This window comes from Penicillium subrubescens (genome assembly GCF_028828155.1).
Source record: "Penicillium subrubescens strain IBT 31985 chromosome Unknown utg000002l_segment0_segment0, whole genome shotgun sequence".
NCBI classification, from domain to species: Eukaryota; Fungi; Ascomycota; class Eurotiomycetes; order Eurotiales; family Aspergillaceae; genus Penicillium; species Penicillium subrubescens.
The window spans coordinates 2,855,426-2,871,148 of record NW_026643152.1 but is presented as its reverse complement, the minus strand read 5'-3'; the positions used below and the strand labels follow the sequence as shown (position 1 = coordinate 2,871,148).

General features: G+C 50.1%; 6 protein-coding genes across 6 annotated transcripts; 2 read left to right on the top strand and 4 right to left on the bottom strand.

Moving 5' to 3' along the window:
- Positions 1-983: 983 nt before the first annotated feature.
- Positions 984-3,690, top strand: N7473_002432 (beta-glucosidase; the record flags this gene model as incomplete). The annotated part of the gene is made up of 3 exons (XM_057148372.1): positions 984-1,240; positions 1,301-1,428; positions 1,481-3,690. The coding sequence occupies 3 exons, from the start codon at positions 984-986 to the stop codon at positions 3,688-3,690; spliced, it is 2,595 nt and encodes an 864-aa protein (XP_057012026.1).
- A 616-nt stretch (positions 3,691-4,306) lies between these two features.
- Positions 4,307-5,320, bottom strand: N7473_002431 (uncharacterized protein; the record flags this gene model as incomplete). Its single annotated transcript, XM_057148371.1, has 1 exon — positions 4,307-5,320. One exon carries the CDS (start codon positions 5,318-5,320, stop codon positions 4,307-4,309), a length of 1,014 nt encoding a protein of 337 aa, XP_057012025.1.
- Positions 5,321-5,378: 58 nt separating this feature from the next.
- On the bottom strand, positions 5,379-7,304 carry N7473_002430 (ribonuclease P protein subunit p40). Its single transcript, XM_057148370.1, has 7 exons — positions 7,051-7,304; positions 6,847-6,988; positions 6,732-6,794; positions 6,556-6,657; positions 6,357-6,497; positions 5,962-6,295; positions 5,379-5,875 (listed from the first exon to the last, which is right to left on the bottom strand). Exons 1-7 carry the CDS (start codon positions 7,192-7,194, stop codon positions 5,650-5,652), a joined length of 1,152 nt encoding a protein of 383 aa, XP_057012024.1. The 5' UTR covers positions 7,195-7,304; the 3' UTR covers positions 5,379-5,649.
- A 938-nt stretch (positions 7,305-8,242) lies between these two features.
- N7473_002429 (uncharacterized protein) lies at positions 8,243-9,493 on the top strand (the record flags this gene model as incomplete). The annotated part of the gene is made up of 3 exons (XM_057148369.1): positions 8,243-8,358; positions 8,415-8,727; positions 8,798-9,493. The coding sequence occupies 3 exons, from the start codon at positions 8,243-8,245 to the stop codon at positions 9,491-9,493; spliced, it is 1,125 nt and encodes a 374-aa protein (XP_057012023.1).
- An 88-nt stretch (positions 9,494-9,581) lies between these two features.
- N7473_002428 (putative C6 transcription factor Prf) lies at positions 9,582-13,363 on the bottom strand. The gene is made up of 6 exons (XM_057148368.1): positions 12,821-13,363; positions 12,424-12,730; positions 11,848-12,367; positions 11,292-11,783; positions 10,982-11,236; positions 9,582-10,907 (listed from the first exon to the last, which is right to left on the bottom strand). The coding sequence occupies exons 1-6, from the start codon at positions 13,131-13,133 to the stop codon at positions 10,140-10,142; spliced, it is 2,655 nt and encodes an 884-aa protein (XP_057012022.1). The 5' UTR covers positions 13,134-13,363; the 3' UTR covers positions 9,582-10,139.
- A 777-nt stretch (positions 13,364-14,140) lies between these two features.
- Positions 14,141-15,429, bottom strand: N7473_002427 (mitochondrial 54S ribosomal protein uL2m; the record flags this gene model as incomplete). The annotated part of the gene is made up of 2 exons (XM_057148367.1): positions 14,141-14,242; positions 14,320-15,429. 2 exons carry the CDS (start codon positions 15,427-15,429, stop codon positions 14,141-14,143), a joined length of 1,212 nt encoding a protein of 403 aa, XP_057012021.1.
- Positions 15,430-15,723: the final 294 nt, after the last annotated feature.

Sequence of the window (15,723 nt, the reverse complement as noted above, 5' to 3'; positions counted from 1 at the left end):
AAATGCAGTGTAAAAACCATTTTCTTGAATGAAATAATTGTTGAGAATTGCTGATAGCATCGCTTGTTCTTTGTCGAAGCTAGCTCGTTGCTCAAAGCTTGACACAAGAGCATTGATGATGGTTGTGGTTGGAGTCTTTGAAGGTGGTCTAATTTGTGGGAGACCTTTGTATTTAAGCGATATGGCGTGAAAGAAACGGAGCCCGGATGGGTCGTAGGATAAAGCACCGGGCAGAGGGTACAAAGATAGAAGATCGATTAAAAGGAATACTGGCAAGTCTTCTATGGAAACCGTGGAATGCTCAACTGAATAGCATAAAGAAACGCTCCTTTCTCCCATTTCTTCCAGTGCATGATCCGCGAGGCGAGCAACAAACGCCATTGTTGATGCCTTAGAAATCTAGGCTACGTACCTGCCACTAAAGCGAAATACAAACCCTACCGCTATCTATGATCTTATAATACTCCTTATCTCATGCTACGTTTAAACTTCTGTCTCTACGATTCCAGCAAGATCTACACAGGCGAACGAGCGATCAGGCCTATAGTCCTGCATTAGTGCCGGTGCCTACCTAATCCTCCTCCGGAAGGCAGAGAAGCGATCATCACTCCAGACGTTCCAAGTGCGCCATTCTCGGCTTTATGTATTCCGGTGCGAAGCAACCCTGTACTGCGCCATTTTCTTCATCTGGCTATAGTTTGATCCCCTCACTTTTGGTCCCGCGGTTTCCCCACAACCCGAGGGGGAGGAGGTGGGACCCCTGCATAGGACTACCCCAGAATATTGCAACATAGGGCAGATCTATCCTAGTAGGATGATCACAAGTGCCGTCTACTATGCCGGTCTTCCCTTCCGGTGGGGGTTAAAATGCGCCAAATCCGATATTTTGCCGCGTGGTGTGACTTCCTTGTATTTAAGATGAACGATTCGGTTCGGTGTCCAAAGGAATCGGCGGGTTCTTTGGCTTATTCACAGAGAGCACAATGCTTTCATTCAATTTTGCATTTCTACCACTTTCCTTAGTGTTTACAGCTGGTGTGGGAGTTCATGCTAGCATCAATACAGGCGCTTGGCCTTCTGATAGCGGGAAGCTCGATAAAGTCATCGCAGCCCTAACACCAGAAGAGAAGATTTCACTTCTTGCTGGGGCTAATTATGCTGGAAGTGAGAATTATGCCGGATATTTGACTGGAGTTCCTCGGCTGGGGATTCCTCCCCTTCAGCTAGCTGATGGCGAAGCGTAAGCTCTCCTTTACTCTCCTTCATGGTTGAGCTTTGTTGACAGATATATGGGGAACAGTGGAATCAATGGCGTCCAAGATGCCACTGCCATTCCAAGCCAGATAAATGTTGCTGCGACTTGGTCTAGGGACATGGCAAAATCCGCTGGCCATGTCACTGGCCTGGAGGCCCGACTACTCAAAGCTGGTAATATAAGCCCTGAGCATTCAATTCCGAATTTGGAACTGACATTTCACAGGCGTTGCTCTTGCCCCACGTGTCAACCTCCTTCGTGATCCTTTTGACGGAAGCTCCTGGCAGGCGTATTCGGAAGATGCCTACCTGAATGCCCAGCTCGGAGCGGAGGCAGTTCGCGGCATCCAGGCCGAGGGAACAATGGCCAATACCAAGCAGATAGGCCCATCTAGCAGTGGTGCCAGTAGTGGCGATACAAATTCTCAAGTTGATTTGCAGGTACTTCATGAGATATACTGGCAGCCCCATGAGGCCTTGGTGGATGCAGGGGTTGCTACTATGATGTGCTCGTATGCCCAGGTCAACGGAGTGCCTGCTTGTCAGTCTCAAGAGCTCATGAATCGCACTGTGCGTGGAGACTTTGGGTTCCAAGGCATCATCATGAGTGACTGGGGTGCCACGCACTCAACAGCTCCGAGCATCGAGGCTGGCTTGAATTTGGAAATGGGATCCAGAGCATACTACACTACACCTCTGTACGATGATGTCTATGTTCATCACAATCTATCGGAGACCTATGTTGATCGTGCACTCCACCAAATCCTCTCTACCTACGATCGATTTGGCTTAATTGGCCAAAATCGCACTGCGCTCGATATGGTTCCAAATCCCTTGCCACAAGCGGTGATTGAGCAGTCAGCTGCAGTTTCTTATGATATCGCTTGCCGATCTGGAGTCCTCTTGAAGAATGACCATCAAGTGCTCCCTCTTTCAAAGGATATTTCCAAACTTGCTGTCATTGGCCCAGCCGCCTTCCAGTACAACCATGGCGCAGGATTTGCCGAGCGAGCATATGGCATCCCCTCACGACTCAAAAGCTCCCTGGATGCGATTCAGCAAATTACTGGCAATGACCACATTATTACATCATCTGGTGTTGATGTTCATGGCAGCACAGTCCCTGCTAATTTTCTGGTCCAAGAGAATGGGCAGCCTGGTATAGTTCGGACAAACTCAGCCGGTGAAACCTCGGTTGATTCTCAGATAAAATTTTCCGGAGATTCAGCCTTACCAGGAAATACTTCATACAACTGGGCTGGATTTCTCAAAGCAAGTGAGACTGGCTACTACCGTATTTCGCTGCAACGGCGCTTCCCAAACGTCGGTGGAGGATTGAATGATTCGAGTTATCTAAGCGTTTTTTCTGTTCATTCATTTACTGTCAATGGGTCTGCAATTGACGGTTATCGAATGCTGGGAGATGGTGGAGCCCGACCCTGGAGCTCACCACTTGCTACCAAAGATGGTTGGGACGATGTTGGCACAGACGTCTATCTTACGGCTGGCCTCCACAACATCACTGTGAGTGTCACCAGGGTATTTGGGGACCCGGTAGAGGTTCGTCTGAACTGGGTTACTCCAGCCCAGCGAGAACAAAATATTCGCGAGGCAGAGAAGATTGCATCCAACGCCAAGGTGCCAATCATTTTTGCACATGCCAACAGCCCTGCAGAAGTGGGAATGCAGCTTATCCATGGGTTCGACGAGCTTATCTCACGAGTTGCCGCCATCAATCCAAAGACTGTCGTGGTACTCAATAATGCCGATCCCGTGCTGATGCCTTGGCTCGATCACGTCTCGTCGGTTCTTTGGATGGGAAATCCTGGTCAAGAAGGTGGCCGTGCTACTGCTGCACTTCTATTCGGTGACCACAATCCCCAAGGCAAACTGACGGTCACGTACCCGCAGTCTGTCAACGACACTGCTACCAGAAACCCAAAGTATCCGGAGCGTATGGCTACTGCGAGCGGAACTGCAGTCTTCTCAGAAGGCATCAACTCAGCTTACCGATGGTATCTGAGCACCAACACTAGTGTTCTCTTCCCTTTTGGCTATGGGCTATCATACACCTCTTTCAAGTACCGCAACCTGGATATCAAAAAGAAATCAGGTTCTACTTTCGAGGTCTCTGTTCGCATCACAAATACTGGCTCTCGACCTGGTGTGGAGATCCCCCAGGTTTATATTGGTCCGCCAGAAGATGCTGGCTCTAAATATCCGGGCTATCAATTCGCCGTCTCTGCTCTAGTTGGATTCGATGACGTGCTTATCTCCCCTGGAGCCACAAAGACTGCTAGCTTTCTCATCTCAGAGCGGCAGCTCAGCTTCTGGCGCCAAAGCGACCGCAGCTGGGTACTTGCTCGTGGTAAACGCTCTGTATGGGTGGGAACTGATGCTGAGAAGAGGGTCTTGGTGGGACATATTGAAGTCTAAATTCCAGATCAAGCTGTTAACTCAAGATTATCCCAGAAACTGGGCTCTGTGCACGTTGAACATGATTTCAAGTTTATTAGACAAGCTTAATATTGGATACGATACTTAGTAAGGTTTGGGGTTACTGTATACATTGGATAATGTTAATGGCACGACAAGAACGTTCATGACACGACCTGCTAAGCCCCTTTTAGGTTAGCGCCGACCCATCAAAAGGTTCCTTTGACATTTGCAGCGGAGCTAACCCAAAAGGGGCTTAGTTGGTCGTGTCATGAGCGTTCTTGTCGTGCCATTAACAAGATCCAATACATTCTACATAGCTTGCCTAGCTATGCCAACAGGGCTAGGTATTCCTTCCGAGTGGTACAAGGACGTGCCTACTTGAGTATTTGAGACAAACAACCAACAGAATGCATTTCGTACAAAGAGGTGTGTCTGAACAGAATAATAGTAATACAGTGAAGCCGGCCATACAAAGACTTCAAGCTGAGAACAACATGAAAAAGAGCGAAAGGCCGGGCTCCATGAACATCAAAACAAAATCAGAAGTTCATTAGACAGAGACCATCAAGCAAGGAAAGTACAGTCTCGAAAATACAATCAGTCATCAAAAAGATCAATTTGTACGAGCCCTTTTCGTCTTTGAGGCATTGAGGTAGTGCCGGTTGCCGTGTCGGTCGTATTGCCAGCGGCCATGATTATTAGGATTGGCCACAAAATTTTCAGGTACCTCGGGCTCAACAAACTCGAAAGTTCGTTTGTTTGAGACTGGAGGAGGTTGTATAGCTCGAGGTGGCATCGGGTATGTTGGTGGCATCGGGTATGTCGGGGGAATAGGGTGCCCCAAAGGTGGAAAGACCTGATAGAATTGACCAAGTTGAGGGCCAGGCATTGCCGTATGTTCATGATAATGCATCGGGTAATATATCGGGACTTGACGAGGGTATCCTCCCCCCGGACGTATCTCCATAATGATATGCGCAAGAGGCGGATTTGGAGTGCTTGGATGCTGATTGAGGCTGATCGATTCGTTTTGGAGATGTTGGGCTATGAGCTCTATCTCTTCTGCAGTCGGATCTCGAGGTATTTGATGTTGAGCCTCGCTAGTCACGCCCGCTGGTGCTGGTGGCATGATAAGAGCCCGCTCGAGAGAAGGCGATTTACTGACAGGAGTTGGTGGGGTGTACTGACTTGACACGGAGTCTTCTCTCTCCGAGGTCGAATCATTTGACAAGTCAGGGCAAGTAGTGCTGCCAAACGAGTGCTCATCCGAAATTAGAGTTGCAAGCGGCTCAACGGTTGTTGGCGCTTCAGCAACATTGTTTTCTTGAAGCCCAGTGTCGAGTGTTGGGAGATCCTGAAGCTGGTCGCGGGAGGCCCAAATGTTGGCGGATTCCTCATCATCGAATGTAAAAGTCATGGTATCAAGGTCCATGTCCGCTGGATCAATGGTGAGAGTAGGAAGTGATGCATCCATTAGATCATTTTCCTCGATAGGAAATGTTGAGAGAGTGGTGTCCATGTCCGCTGGATTAAGGGGGAGAGTAGGGAATAATGCGTCCATTAGATCATTTCCCTCAATAGGAACTGCTAAAAGAGTGCTGTCCATGCCCGAAGGACTGATTTCCATGCTGTTTCCCGCTTGGACTGAAAGAATAGAGCAAGGGACAGCAAGATGGGAGTAAAGAGAGCAAGGAGAAGCGAGGTGAGGAAGGATTAAGAGAGCGAGGTTAAGAGCAAGACTGCAAAGAGAGTGATGGGTTTCTGGTTGTCAGGAGAAAGAGAGAGAGTGGGTGGGTTGAGGAGAGAGGGAGGGAAGAAGGGAGATGCTTGGGGTTTTATGGCTTCATATGATGTAAAAATGCAGTCAAGCGCAAATAGAGACCGCCAGCGCCGACGAGTAATTCAATAACAGATGCTCAAGTTGCCATGGTCAATAAAGCAACTAGTCCTTCTTCATTACTCCACAGACGTTGCCCCAACGTATTCCCAGCATATCGCATAGCGGCTGCTAGATTTGGACGCATCGGCATCGTTTCTACTGGATATCACTGGGGCACAAATGTCTGGAGCGGTCGCAATTGTATAGCCGTCCCTTCCTTCCACAGATTGTCTCCCCAGCGTAGAAGTGGAAAGAACGAACCAGGCCGGGGCGGGCCCAGAACTTGAGCTGGGGGTGCGGGATCTAGAGCCGCCGCCAATTCAGGGTCATGTTAGTAAGTGCCTGGAGCAGTCTTCTCATCTAGATCACATCTGGGGTATGGAACTCACAGCAGAGATAGGAATAGTTCCTGAACCCACTTTGCTGAAATCATACCATGCCATTTTAGGCTAACGAGATCGGTGGTACTGGCTGCATCGACTCCTGGTACACTGTAGCGACTCAGGTACGAGTCGACGTCATCGTCTGCAGAAACACGGGGTGACCCAAGCTGGACCATGGCAATCCATTCAGCAAAGGCACCGCAGCTCTCCTGCATATCTCCCTCGGAAGAATCATTTGAAACTAGTCCTTGTAGAGAGGGTGTTGAAATTCGACCCAGGTTGGTTTTCAGTACCTCAGAATCGATATTCTGCGGATGGTGCTTTTGGATGGGCTTAGTTTCTTTTTTAAAGTTGTTAGCCTTTGTTCGCCAACGAATCCCAGGTAGAAGAAAACAACTAACCTTGGTTCCCAGAGGTGGACTCCAGATCGCAGAAAAGCCAAGCCAAAGACTGACTCAACACATTTTTGAAGACCCATATGATCCTGTCAAACCCTTTCTTGCCATGGAGCATCGAGGGGAGGCGCAAATTGAGCTCAATCACTGCCATTGCTATAAGCTTCCTTCTAAAAGAGATAGATTCAGGAGGGGTTGGGCATACAGAATCTCTCCTTTGCGTGCTTTCTTCCGCCGCTTCGGATAGGTTTCCCTGTGAGTCCTGTGCGTTCAAATGTTTCTTTCCCAAGCTCAATCTTGAGGATTCCTGATTGCCCATGACAAATCAGCTTTGACGCCTGGAATGTTTTGCTAGCGCTTAAAATGCTGCGGGAAGCTAACCTTCTTGTAGGGTGAACACATTGTCAGAACCTGCTCGGCCTTCGGATATCATGAGAATATTTCCTAGAGGCCTGATTAGAAGCTGATGCAAAAATTTCTGGTCAAGAAACGATACCGGTCTTGATATATGTGTTGAAAAATTCATGCTCCAGCAGATCAGATGGTGACATGAATACTCGAGCGGACTGAGGCTTATTCAGCTTGTCTAATGACGTTTGAATGTCTGTGTAAACATCTTCTGGAAGAATGACCTCGGCCTGATGATATTGATCAGATTCTGCTAGTTTTGCAATCTGATTACAGAGACAAAGAGGCTTACTGTATGCACAAAGGGATGGTTCACAATAGCAGAGAATGGAGACTTCTTGCTCGGCACCTGTTTCGGGTCGATGAAATTAGGTAACTGAGAGACTGTGGTGTAGCATTTTTCGCGTCCGGACGCGTCGTCTGTGAAGTCGAACATGTCAATTCGCTATATTATTGTAAGGGAGACAGAATGAAAGATCTTTGTGGGAATTCAGTGGGAACTCCGATGGTCAATTCGCTGAACAGGATTTGGCGGCAAGAATTTTGTGGAGCGCAACGCGAGGCGGAGACGCGAAGACTGACTGAGGTTTGATTAAGCTCATCTTATCGATAGGCTCCAATGATCTCAACATCACACCCACAATGAGAGCTTTGAGATTAGCGGGCAATTAGTACATACAGATTGAGAATAGATCATACTTAGATCTAATCAATCCCAGGAAATAGGTCATAGTCTGCTGGTTCCAACTAAGTGAGAGCAGATCTTGTGGCTCAGAGAGACTTCTGGTAATATACTTTGGGAAACAACGCGAACCTGTCTATGAGATAACCTGCCGGTACTGTACTCACAAAGAGCCACGATAGAAGGAGAGATTGCCTGATAGCTATACCTATCTGTCGTCTAACCAAAATCTTACTGTCAAATCATCACTCGACTCCCGAGTAGTAGCGCCATCTGGTCCAGAGCAAAATACTTGATCATGCTTGAGATGATTGGGACATCAATGGAATTTGATAAGAATGAATTGATCCCGACCGCAATTATCTGTGCTGTCCTGCTTTGTATTTAACAATTTGCTTGTATTTAACGCGGATATATACAACGTGGCTTTCGTTACATTAGAAGTACCTGATGCCAGCAAAACACAAGGAGTCCTGAAGTGCAGGTAAAGATATTGACCGACACAAGTTAACTTCTGGTGAGTTCTGTCGGGCATAGACCCTCCGTCACTGGGTTGTCTTGTTAACTCGTTCCTGGTACATCAAGACATGAGAATATTGATGCCTGAGGCACCAAGGAGCTCTCCGCCCATCGTCGATCTTAGCTGCGGCGAGATCGCGGTCCCTCAAAACGTCATGAGCTAAAGCCCGCGATACTCGCCCAAACCTCTTAATTCAAAATTCCTGTCGTCGCGCACGCAGACCGGTTATAAATAAGACACCAATACCTTCAGCAGCCGCGAGCGCCAGAAAGACAGTCGACGATGGCGCCCGCGCCGCGCCGCGATCTCCTCGCAAAGGAACATTTCGCGTTTGTCTTTGGGGGCGTCAAGACTCAGTCTTACTATGACCCAGCTGCGAAGGGACCGGGGTCGCATACGTGAGTTCTCTTTTCTCCTCTGTTTCAGGATTAGTACTGATAGCTCTCTTCACCAGCATTCGGACATTGGCCTGGAACCCTACCGGTCAGCTAATCGCGACAGGCTCGGCTGACCGTACGCTACGGATATGGAACCCCGAACGCCCTGCTATTAAATACTCGACGGAACTCCGTGGACACTCCGCCGCGGTCGAGAAAGTTCTTTTCAATCCAGTACGCGATGCAGAATTGGCTAGCTGCTCGACAGACGGGACGGTGCGCTTCTGGGACGTGCGCTCCAAGACATGTGTGAGTCGCCTCGATGTTGGCGGCGAGGCGTTTACACTCTCCTGGTCGGCAGATGGGAGTACAATGGTCGTCGGTAGGAAGGTAAGTCTCGAGTGTTCCCTAAAGAGCCTCGCTTGCTAGCATGTCTAACTCATTTGTATTCCGGTGTTAGGACGATACTTTGATCCCCATCTCTGTTCAGTCCCCATCCACCCCTACCATCCTATCAACCGGTGTTACTACCAATGGTGTATCGTCACTCGGAGGCTCAAAACCCGGCGCCTCGACTTATACAGCTCTCACACCACACCCGCAACCCATCCAAACCAATGCCACTACCTTCTCCAACCACGTCGCGACACCAACCTCCCCAGACCTACACCTTTTCGCCACAACCGGCGAAGGATCCGTCAAGATAATGTCCTACCCCTCCTTTGATATCCTCCACACCCTCCACGCACACACCTCCTCCTGCATGGCTATATCACTCGCGCCTACAGGCCGCTACTTGGCTGTTGGCGGTAGCGACGCCCTAATTTCTCTATGGGATACGACGGATTGGATTTGCCGTCGCACATTATCCAGCGAGAATGGTGGTTCTATTCGTGGCGTGAGTTGGAGTTTCGATGGCCGGTTTATTTGCGGCGCTTGTGATGAGCCTTTCTGTGGTGGAAATGGATTGGAAATTTTCCATGCTGAGACGGGTGAGAGTGTCTACACTATACCCACGACTGGTGTCAATGTGGGTGTTCCCGCTGTCGCGTGGCACCCGTCTAGATATTGGTTGGCATACTCGACGACCCATGATGGGCCGGGAAGTGGCTCTGGGGGTTTGAAGATTGTTGGTGCTGCTGGTGGTGGCTTGTAAGCTTGGATGTAATATCAGGCCTGCCCGATTGTCTGTGGCCCTGATATGGTTGTTGCCAGGGATTGATGACCTTGGAATCTACTGCTAATTTACGATTCCCATATAACAAATGTTGGAATATCTGAATGTGTCAAAGAATTTATATTGGGTGATTGTAGAAACTAGGTGTCCTATTAACATAATCTTCCTGAAGGGAGATGGTCCAAAAATATCAGATCAGAGAAGAGAGTAGAAAATAAGTGGAGTGTCTGTGTTCATCATCATTAAGTCGTTGCAAAAGACACCCATAGCGCCAAGCCAAAGTCCACCCACCATCTTGAATCTGTATGTTTGTGGTGATACACGGCGCGAAGAGGAGGGACATGGTCTTCCATGGAGACGAAGTGCTCGTAGTAGTGCCAGGCAGTCAGGACGCGTGCTGCGTTCAGCCCCGGACTTATATTCGGTGCTCGGGAGGTGCCCTGTTAGATCTGCATGCCCTGAACAAAGCTGTATATACAGCCAGCTCAGGGCGTAAGAATGATCAAGGGTCGCACCAATTGGCCGGGACGTCTCGTTTCAGTCCAGAGGCCTCAGTCTCGGTCACCAGAAGAAGTCTTTACTCGCTGCCAGAATGTTCCGATTACGGAACCCATCCTCTCGATTCTCAAGATGGTCGCCAACTCTCCCAGCCAGGACCATTCTCAGTATTCAAAATTTGGGCCCACTGAGCTTCACTGATTGCCTCCACATTGACATTCTCAAAGTCAAGGTTGTTCAAGTCCTGACCCGGAGTAGGCATGTCCCAGCGGTTAGCCATACTGAATACGTTGGCAGCTCCTGTAACTCCCATAGGGCCGGCGGAGCTAGCCGGGTACCCCTGGCCCGCCATGGAGCCCATATCAAGAATCTGGGAAGGTTCTGTAGCAACAGGGGAGATCTGGACGGAGTGGGATTTATCGACAGATGTAGCGGAGCCAGAGGATGGGTAGGTCGAGGCAGAGTTCGGATGCTTTTTATCGGGTGAAGGATTGTCGATCCCCGATAGAGAATAGGACGTATTGGAAGATGAGTTCAATGTGGATGGTGTAGGGTGATCGGAAGGCGGATTTCTTTCACCAAGGCCAAAGTCGGGTGAAAAGTCCATGTCTCCATCAACGACTCCCTGGCCAACGAGCTCAACGATTCCATTCGAAGATCGCACGTGGGGGAAGAATTGCTGCGATTCACTACCCAGTGACCTTCGTTCGGAGTCCATGTTTGGTGAATCTCTGTGTCGACTGGGGAGAGAAGTGGTCGCGCCAGGCAGAAAAGATCGTGCAGAAGTTCTCGAATTCGAATTGTCCTGCGAGGATTCATTTGGGGCGCCGCTACCTTGTGACTGGCGAATATTGTATACGGGAGTGCACTCGACGTTGTCAGAGCAATATGATTGCTGAATAAGGTTAGCCACGAAGACTTTCCAACTCCACAACGAAAACGTGTGATGCCAAGGGGGAAGGGACTAACCATCGCTTTGATAACATGGCTGGCCCCGGAGCCAGTCTTGGCGTTATCCACTGCCCGAATCCCCGTTCCTTCAAGATCAACGTCCAGTTGCACTAGGAAGGACTCCGTGAGTGGATTTTTAGATTTCATCGCATTGAGAGCTGATACGACAAACTGCAGGGAGGAGTAGACTGTGGAGTCATCGGGGCGAGATTTAAGGTATTGCACGAACACTCGCGCTGAGATGTACAGGCAGAACGACATGAAAGGATTCAACTGCCGATGGTTAGCGAGCTTCGTCACGCACGGTACATGATCAAGACAGACATACGATTGATAAATCCATGTGGCTGACCATTTTCATGATACTTGAGATCTGGTTGGCTGCCACGAGGCACCTACGTTTGCTTTCGGTGATGATCTGGTTGGGCATCTTGTTCTTCTCAGCCTTGAATATCGCCGCTTGATGAAGACAGATGGTGGATGTATGAATACTCATGTTGGCGAAGATGACATTGACGTCATCCATGCCACTTGGTAGTCGGAGGTGCTCGGGCAATGAAAGTGCAATATGAAGAAGGATGTTATCATGGCTCCTATGGCGCTTCCAAAACTCGCCATTGAGGTCATGATCATTATCCTGTGGCTGAGGTCGATGAATGTGAACGAGGTTTCGGCCAAACAGATTGGCTAAAACACAGACACAAGCAAAGGGGGCCAGTGTAGATACACCTTCGCCGGCAATGATGTCAGACAGTCGAAGCGTACGCTGTGGCTTGCTCTTCAGGAACGACTCTTCAGAGGCTGGGAGATTGGTCATAATCTACCACAATTAGCATCACCATCCACATACAACGGACACAAAAGTCAATCAATAGCTTACTTACATCGTTCTCATCAATGACCATAGGCCAGCCAGTTCCAATACTGGCATAGCGGTCTGTGCAAAAGGCCATCCAAAATGTTCTCCTACGTTCCTCACGCTCGGTCCAATCTTTGGGTGGAATGATGGACTGTTTGACATCGAGTCCATTGCCGTCCAGGCGATTAAGACCCATCATGAGTGCCAATCGCGACGCCTTACCCACGCTGAGCCATGCCCGGGGGAAGTAGATCATTCGAAATTCATAAGAGCCCGTTAGGATCCACGTTTGGCAATGCGCCAGACTGATGATATTCTCTCCAAAGCCTTTCATCTCATCCATCTCCGCATACTTGCGAGCCCGTTGATAGAAATGATGATGCAAAAAGTAATACTTGTCGCTGACAGATGCTGCATGGCACCACATGATGTACCGCAGGCAGATTGGGGGCCGCATGTGAGGAGCGAGGTTCAAGCTGGCATAGTAACGAGGACGGTGGATGATGGGCATCATCGGATAGATTTTCTCGAAGAATAGATTGTCCCTAAGATGCTAGATTAGCCAGAGGTTCAATGCCCTCCCCAAAACCAGCTCACTCACAACTCGTCAATAACGTCCTGGGTCGGAAGAGGCTCCTCCAGTCCCAAACTAATCAAGTCCCAGGACGGATCGTTGGTGGCACCCGTTGGCCCTGCGAACAGCATTGGCGTCGGCTGTGATGGACCAAGACCGTTTGTAGATGGAGGCATCGGGACGCCAATGTCATTTCCAAGGCCCGAAATGTCTGGCAGACCAAGTATCGAATCATCATTGATAGGCGCATTAAAAGAAGTCTCGAGCGGTTGATGTGGGGAGGTACGCGGTGAGGGATCGGACTCCTGGCCTTTGAGAAGGGTTTCGACTTGAGCTATTTGAGGAATATCGATCAGCGATGGTTTCTTTCCACGAGGGTCTTATCGCAGGATATGCGACAGTGCTTTGAAGATGTCATTCGTACCCAGGCGCGCCTCCAGCTGCTTCACGTATCCCCGCTTTGGACCACTCTTCTTTCGAACTTCATCGTAAGCGCAATCATGACCCAGGCGCGAGCACGTTCCACAGCTTGGCCGTTTCCCATCACATCTGAGCTTCCTCCTGCGGCAAACGACGCACGCAATGCGCTTGGGTCGGGGAACATAGTTGCTGTCTCCAGCGACCGCGCCATCCGTCAGATGGCTATTGTCAACGGCCGACGAGTCCTGGAATGAAGATTCTGCAGCAGCATACTGCGAAGCGCTCGACGCAAACGCGGATGGCGGAAAGTTCTCCATGGCGGGCCGAATCGACAGCGGACACGAGGAGCGAAGATAGAATCCTGACCGATGACGAGGTTGACAGCCCACCGCTTATCACCGCAGCGCGGGCAACTCTAGTCTCCTGCAGGTCAAAGAGGAAGGTAAAGATGAGGCTTTGTACCGGCCAAGAGGTCAAGTACAAGCGGGTTTCATTATCAGAGTGATAATCTCTGGTGGGTGGGTGGGGATAAGCAAGTAGAAGAGAGTTCTGATGGATGACGGTGGCACGCTTTCGTATTGGGAGAGAAGGCTGAGACTTTTGGGGGTCTCGGCCCCGACTTTACATATATTTCATCCAAACCCAGATCCCCTTTTTTTGTGGTTCGACCAGCTTCGAATCGAAACTATGAAGAAGCCATTCCAATTTCCTTTACCCAAGACAGGACTGATACCTGGCGATCGACCGTTAGTGTGTTAGTGTCGCTGTGGGCTGTGTGTGTACGGCGTACGCACCACGAGGCTGCCTGGCGGGCTTGGCAGGGATCGGGGGATCAAAGCGTCGATCTTTCTTATCACATATCGCACCACATACTACTTGTAGGCTTGGACTAACTACTGTAGGTATGCAGTGCCTCGTACTACTAACTGGATCCGTACCTTTGAAGGACGAGAGGCGTATTGGTAACATTCTGATTCGTTATATCCCGATACGAGCCCGGAAATATTCCACGAGTCAATAGATTATCTTGAAATACTTTATTTTTCTGGCGAATGGCCATGGGCCGTCATACTATACATAGCCCCGCTGCCCCAAGCTCCAACTGATGATAAACGGATGATAGAAACAGGATCCCCGATAATGCACGGCGGAATAGAGAATACACGGCAAGAAAACAGATTGGAAAAATATCGTACAGCCATCCCATGTGCAGTGAGAATGAGGTATAAGATGAGTAAAGGGTTATTGTCTCCAAGAGCAAAGCAGGAAGAGCGGGCACGATCCGTCTCTCTCAAATTCGAGATATACCACGAAAAGAGGCAATCTAGTTGTATCCACGGCGACGTTGGCCTTGATTGCGAGGTCTCGGGTGCACGACGGCCTTGTTGATCTTCCACTTGGGACGAGTCTTGTAACCGGACTTGGTCTATAATGAAGAAAAAGCTCATATGTCAGCAACTTGGTCATAATCAAAAGATCGATTAGTAGAAAAGAAGAGCTTACCGGAATACCCCAAGGACTCTTCGGGTCGACATTACCCTTGGACTTACCACGACCACCACCGTGAGGGTGGTCCATGGCGTTCATGGCCAGACCACGGACGGTAGGACGGATGTTGAGCCAGCGCGAACGACCGGCCTTACCCAGCTGGGTGTAGTGGTAGTTGGGGTTGCTGGCAACACCAATAGTGGCACAGCAATCCTTGTGGATGAGACGAGTCTCACCACTTGACAAGCGGACAGTGATGTGTTGAGCCAGGCGCTCCTGCTTTTGCTTCTCGCGGAGGGTCAAAGGCTTCTTCTCCTCCTCGGGCTGATCAGTCTCAATCTCCTGCTGCCGGGAGTCACTACCCTTGGCGACCACAGTAGCATGTGTGCCAGCGCTTCGACACAGCTGGCCGCCCTTTCCGGGGCGCAATCCAACATTGAAGATGAGGGTGCCGACTGGGATCATGTGCAAAGGCAAGCAGTTGCCTCGCCAGGCAGTTCGTGCGGCGAGCACACCAGGGTCGACAGTTCCACCCATGCTCTGCCACAAGTCATCGGGAATACCAGACATGTAGCTCTGCACGACGTCTCCAGCCCGCATACCATCTGCGGCGAGGATATAGCTCAACTTAGTGGTCTCCTTGCTCCTAACCAGAGCAATGTGTGCGCTACGACCTGGGTCATACTCAATTCGCTCCACCAGATGGGGCCCAGCGTCTGTCCGCATAAAATCCACCATGCGTATCCGACGCTTGTGACCACCACCGTGATGGCGGACTGTGACGCGACCGCTGTTGTTACGACCACCCTTGGCGTGGCCACGCTTGGGGAAAGTCAATCGATGAATGGGACGGCCTTTCCAGAGGTGGTCGTTGACTGGTCGCCGCAAGTGTCGTACACCGGGGGTACGGGGAGTGTATGTGCGAAGCTGGACACCGGAGTCGTCACGGGTGGGAGGAGGAGCAAAAGAGGCGCTGAAGTCGGATGAAGGAGGAGAGACCTTGCTGGCGGGCGTCTCTAGTTCATTGACGGCAGTCGCAAACCGGCGCACAGGAAGAGTCGGAATCGTAGGTAAACACCTGAAGGGCAGCCGAATACCCCGGAGGGCGAGTCGGGGTTGGAGCATGGTTGATCGTGGTTTTAAGCACTAGCTTGTAGGCCAATTTATGAGGATCCGAATTGAGTTCCCACCGAAAAATCAAGGTATCGGGGCCCAATTGCACGCAGGGCTCTCGGTATCCTGTCCGCTCGTCGCTCGTCAGTGCTGGAACTGATGACCAGGCAAAAAGTTCTGGGAAGCACGTCATGTGACTTTGTCCTGACCGCCAGCACAGCCTCATTTTGATTGGTACTGCCACAGTTTGTGGCGCATGGAAGTCCGGAACCCGAGCTCAACCCGCTTTGGTCTCGTGATCATCCC

Bases quoted from the DNA above. Each gene is read 5' to 3' on its own strand.
- N7473_002430 (XM_057148370.1), bottom strand. From the start codon at position 7,194: ATGTTCGACTTCACAGACGACGCGTCCGGACGCGAAAAATGCTACACC. The intron at 6,658-6,731 runs GTTAGCTTCCCG...ATGGGCAATCAG, and splicing joins TGTGTTCACCCTACAAGAAG to GAATCCTCAAGATTGAGCTT. The intron at 6,296-6,356 runs GTTAGTTGTTTT...ACTTTAAAAAAG, and splicing joins GTCCACCTCTGGGAACCAAG to AAACTAAGCCCATCCAAAAG.
- N7473_002428 (XM_057148368.1), bottom strand. From the start codon at position 13,133: ATGGAGAACTTTCCGCCATCCGCGTTTGCGTCGAGCGCTTCGCAGTAT. The intron at 12,731-12,820 runs GTACGAATGACA...TTCCTCAAATAG, and splicing joins GCAGCTGGAGGCGCGCCTGG to CTCAAGTCGAAACCCTTCTC. The intron at 10,908-10,981 runs GTTAGTCCCTTC...AACCTTATTCAG, and splicing joins GCCATGTTATCAAAGCGATG to CAATCATATTGCTCTGACAA.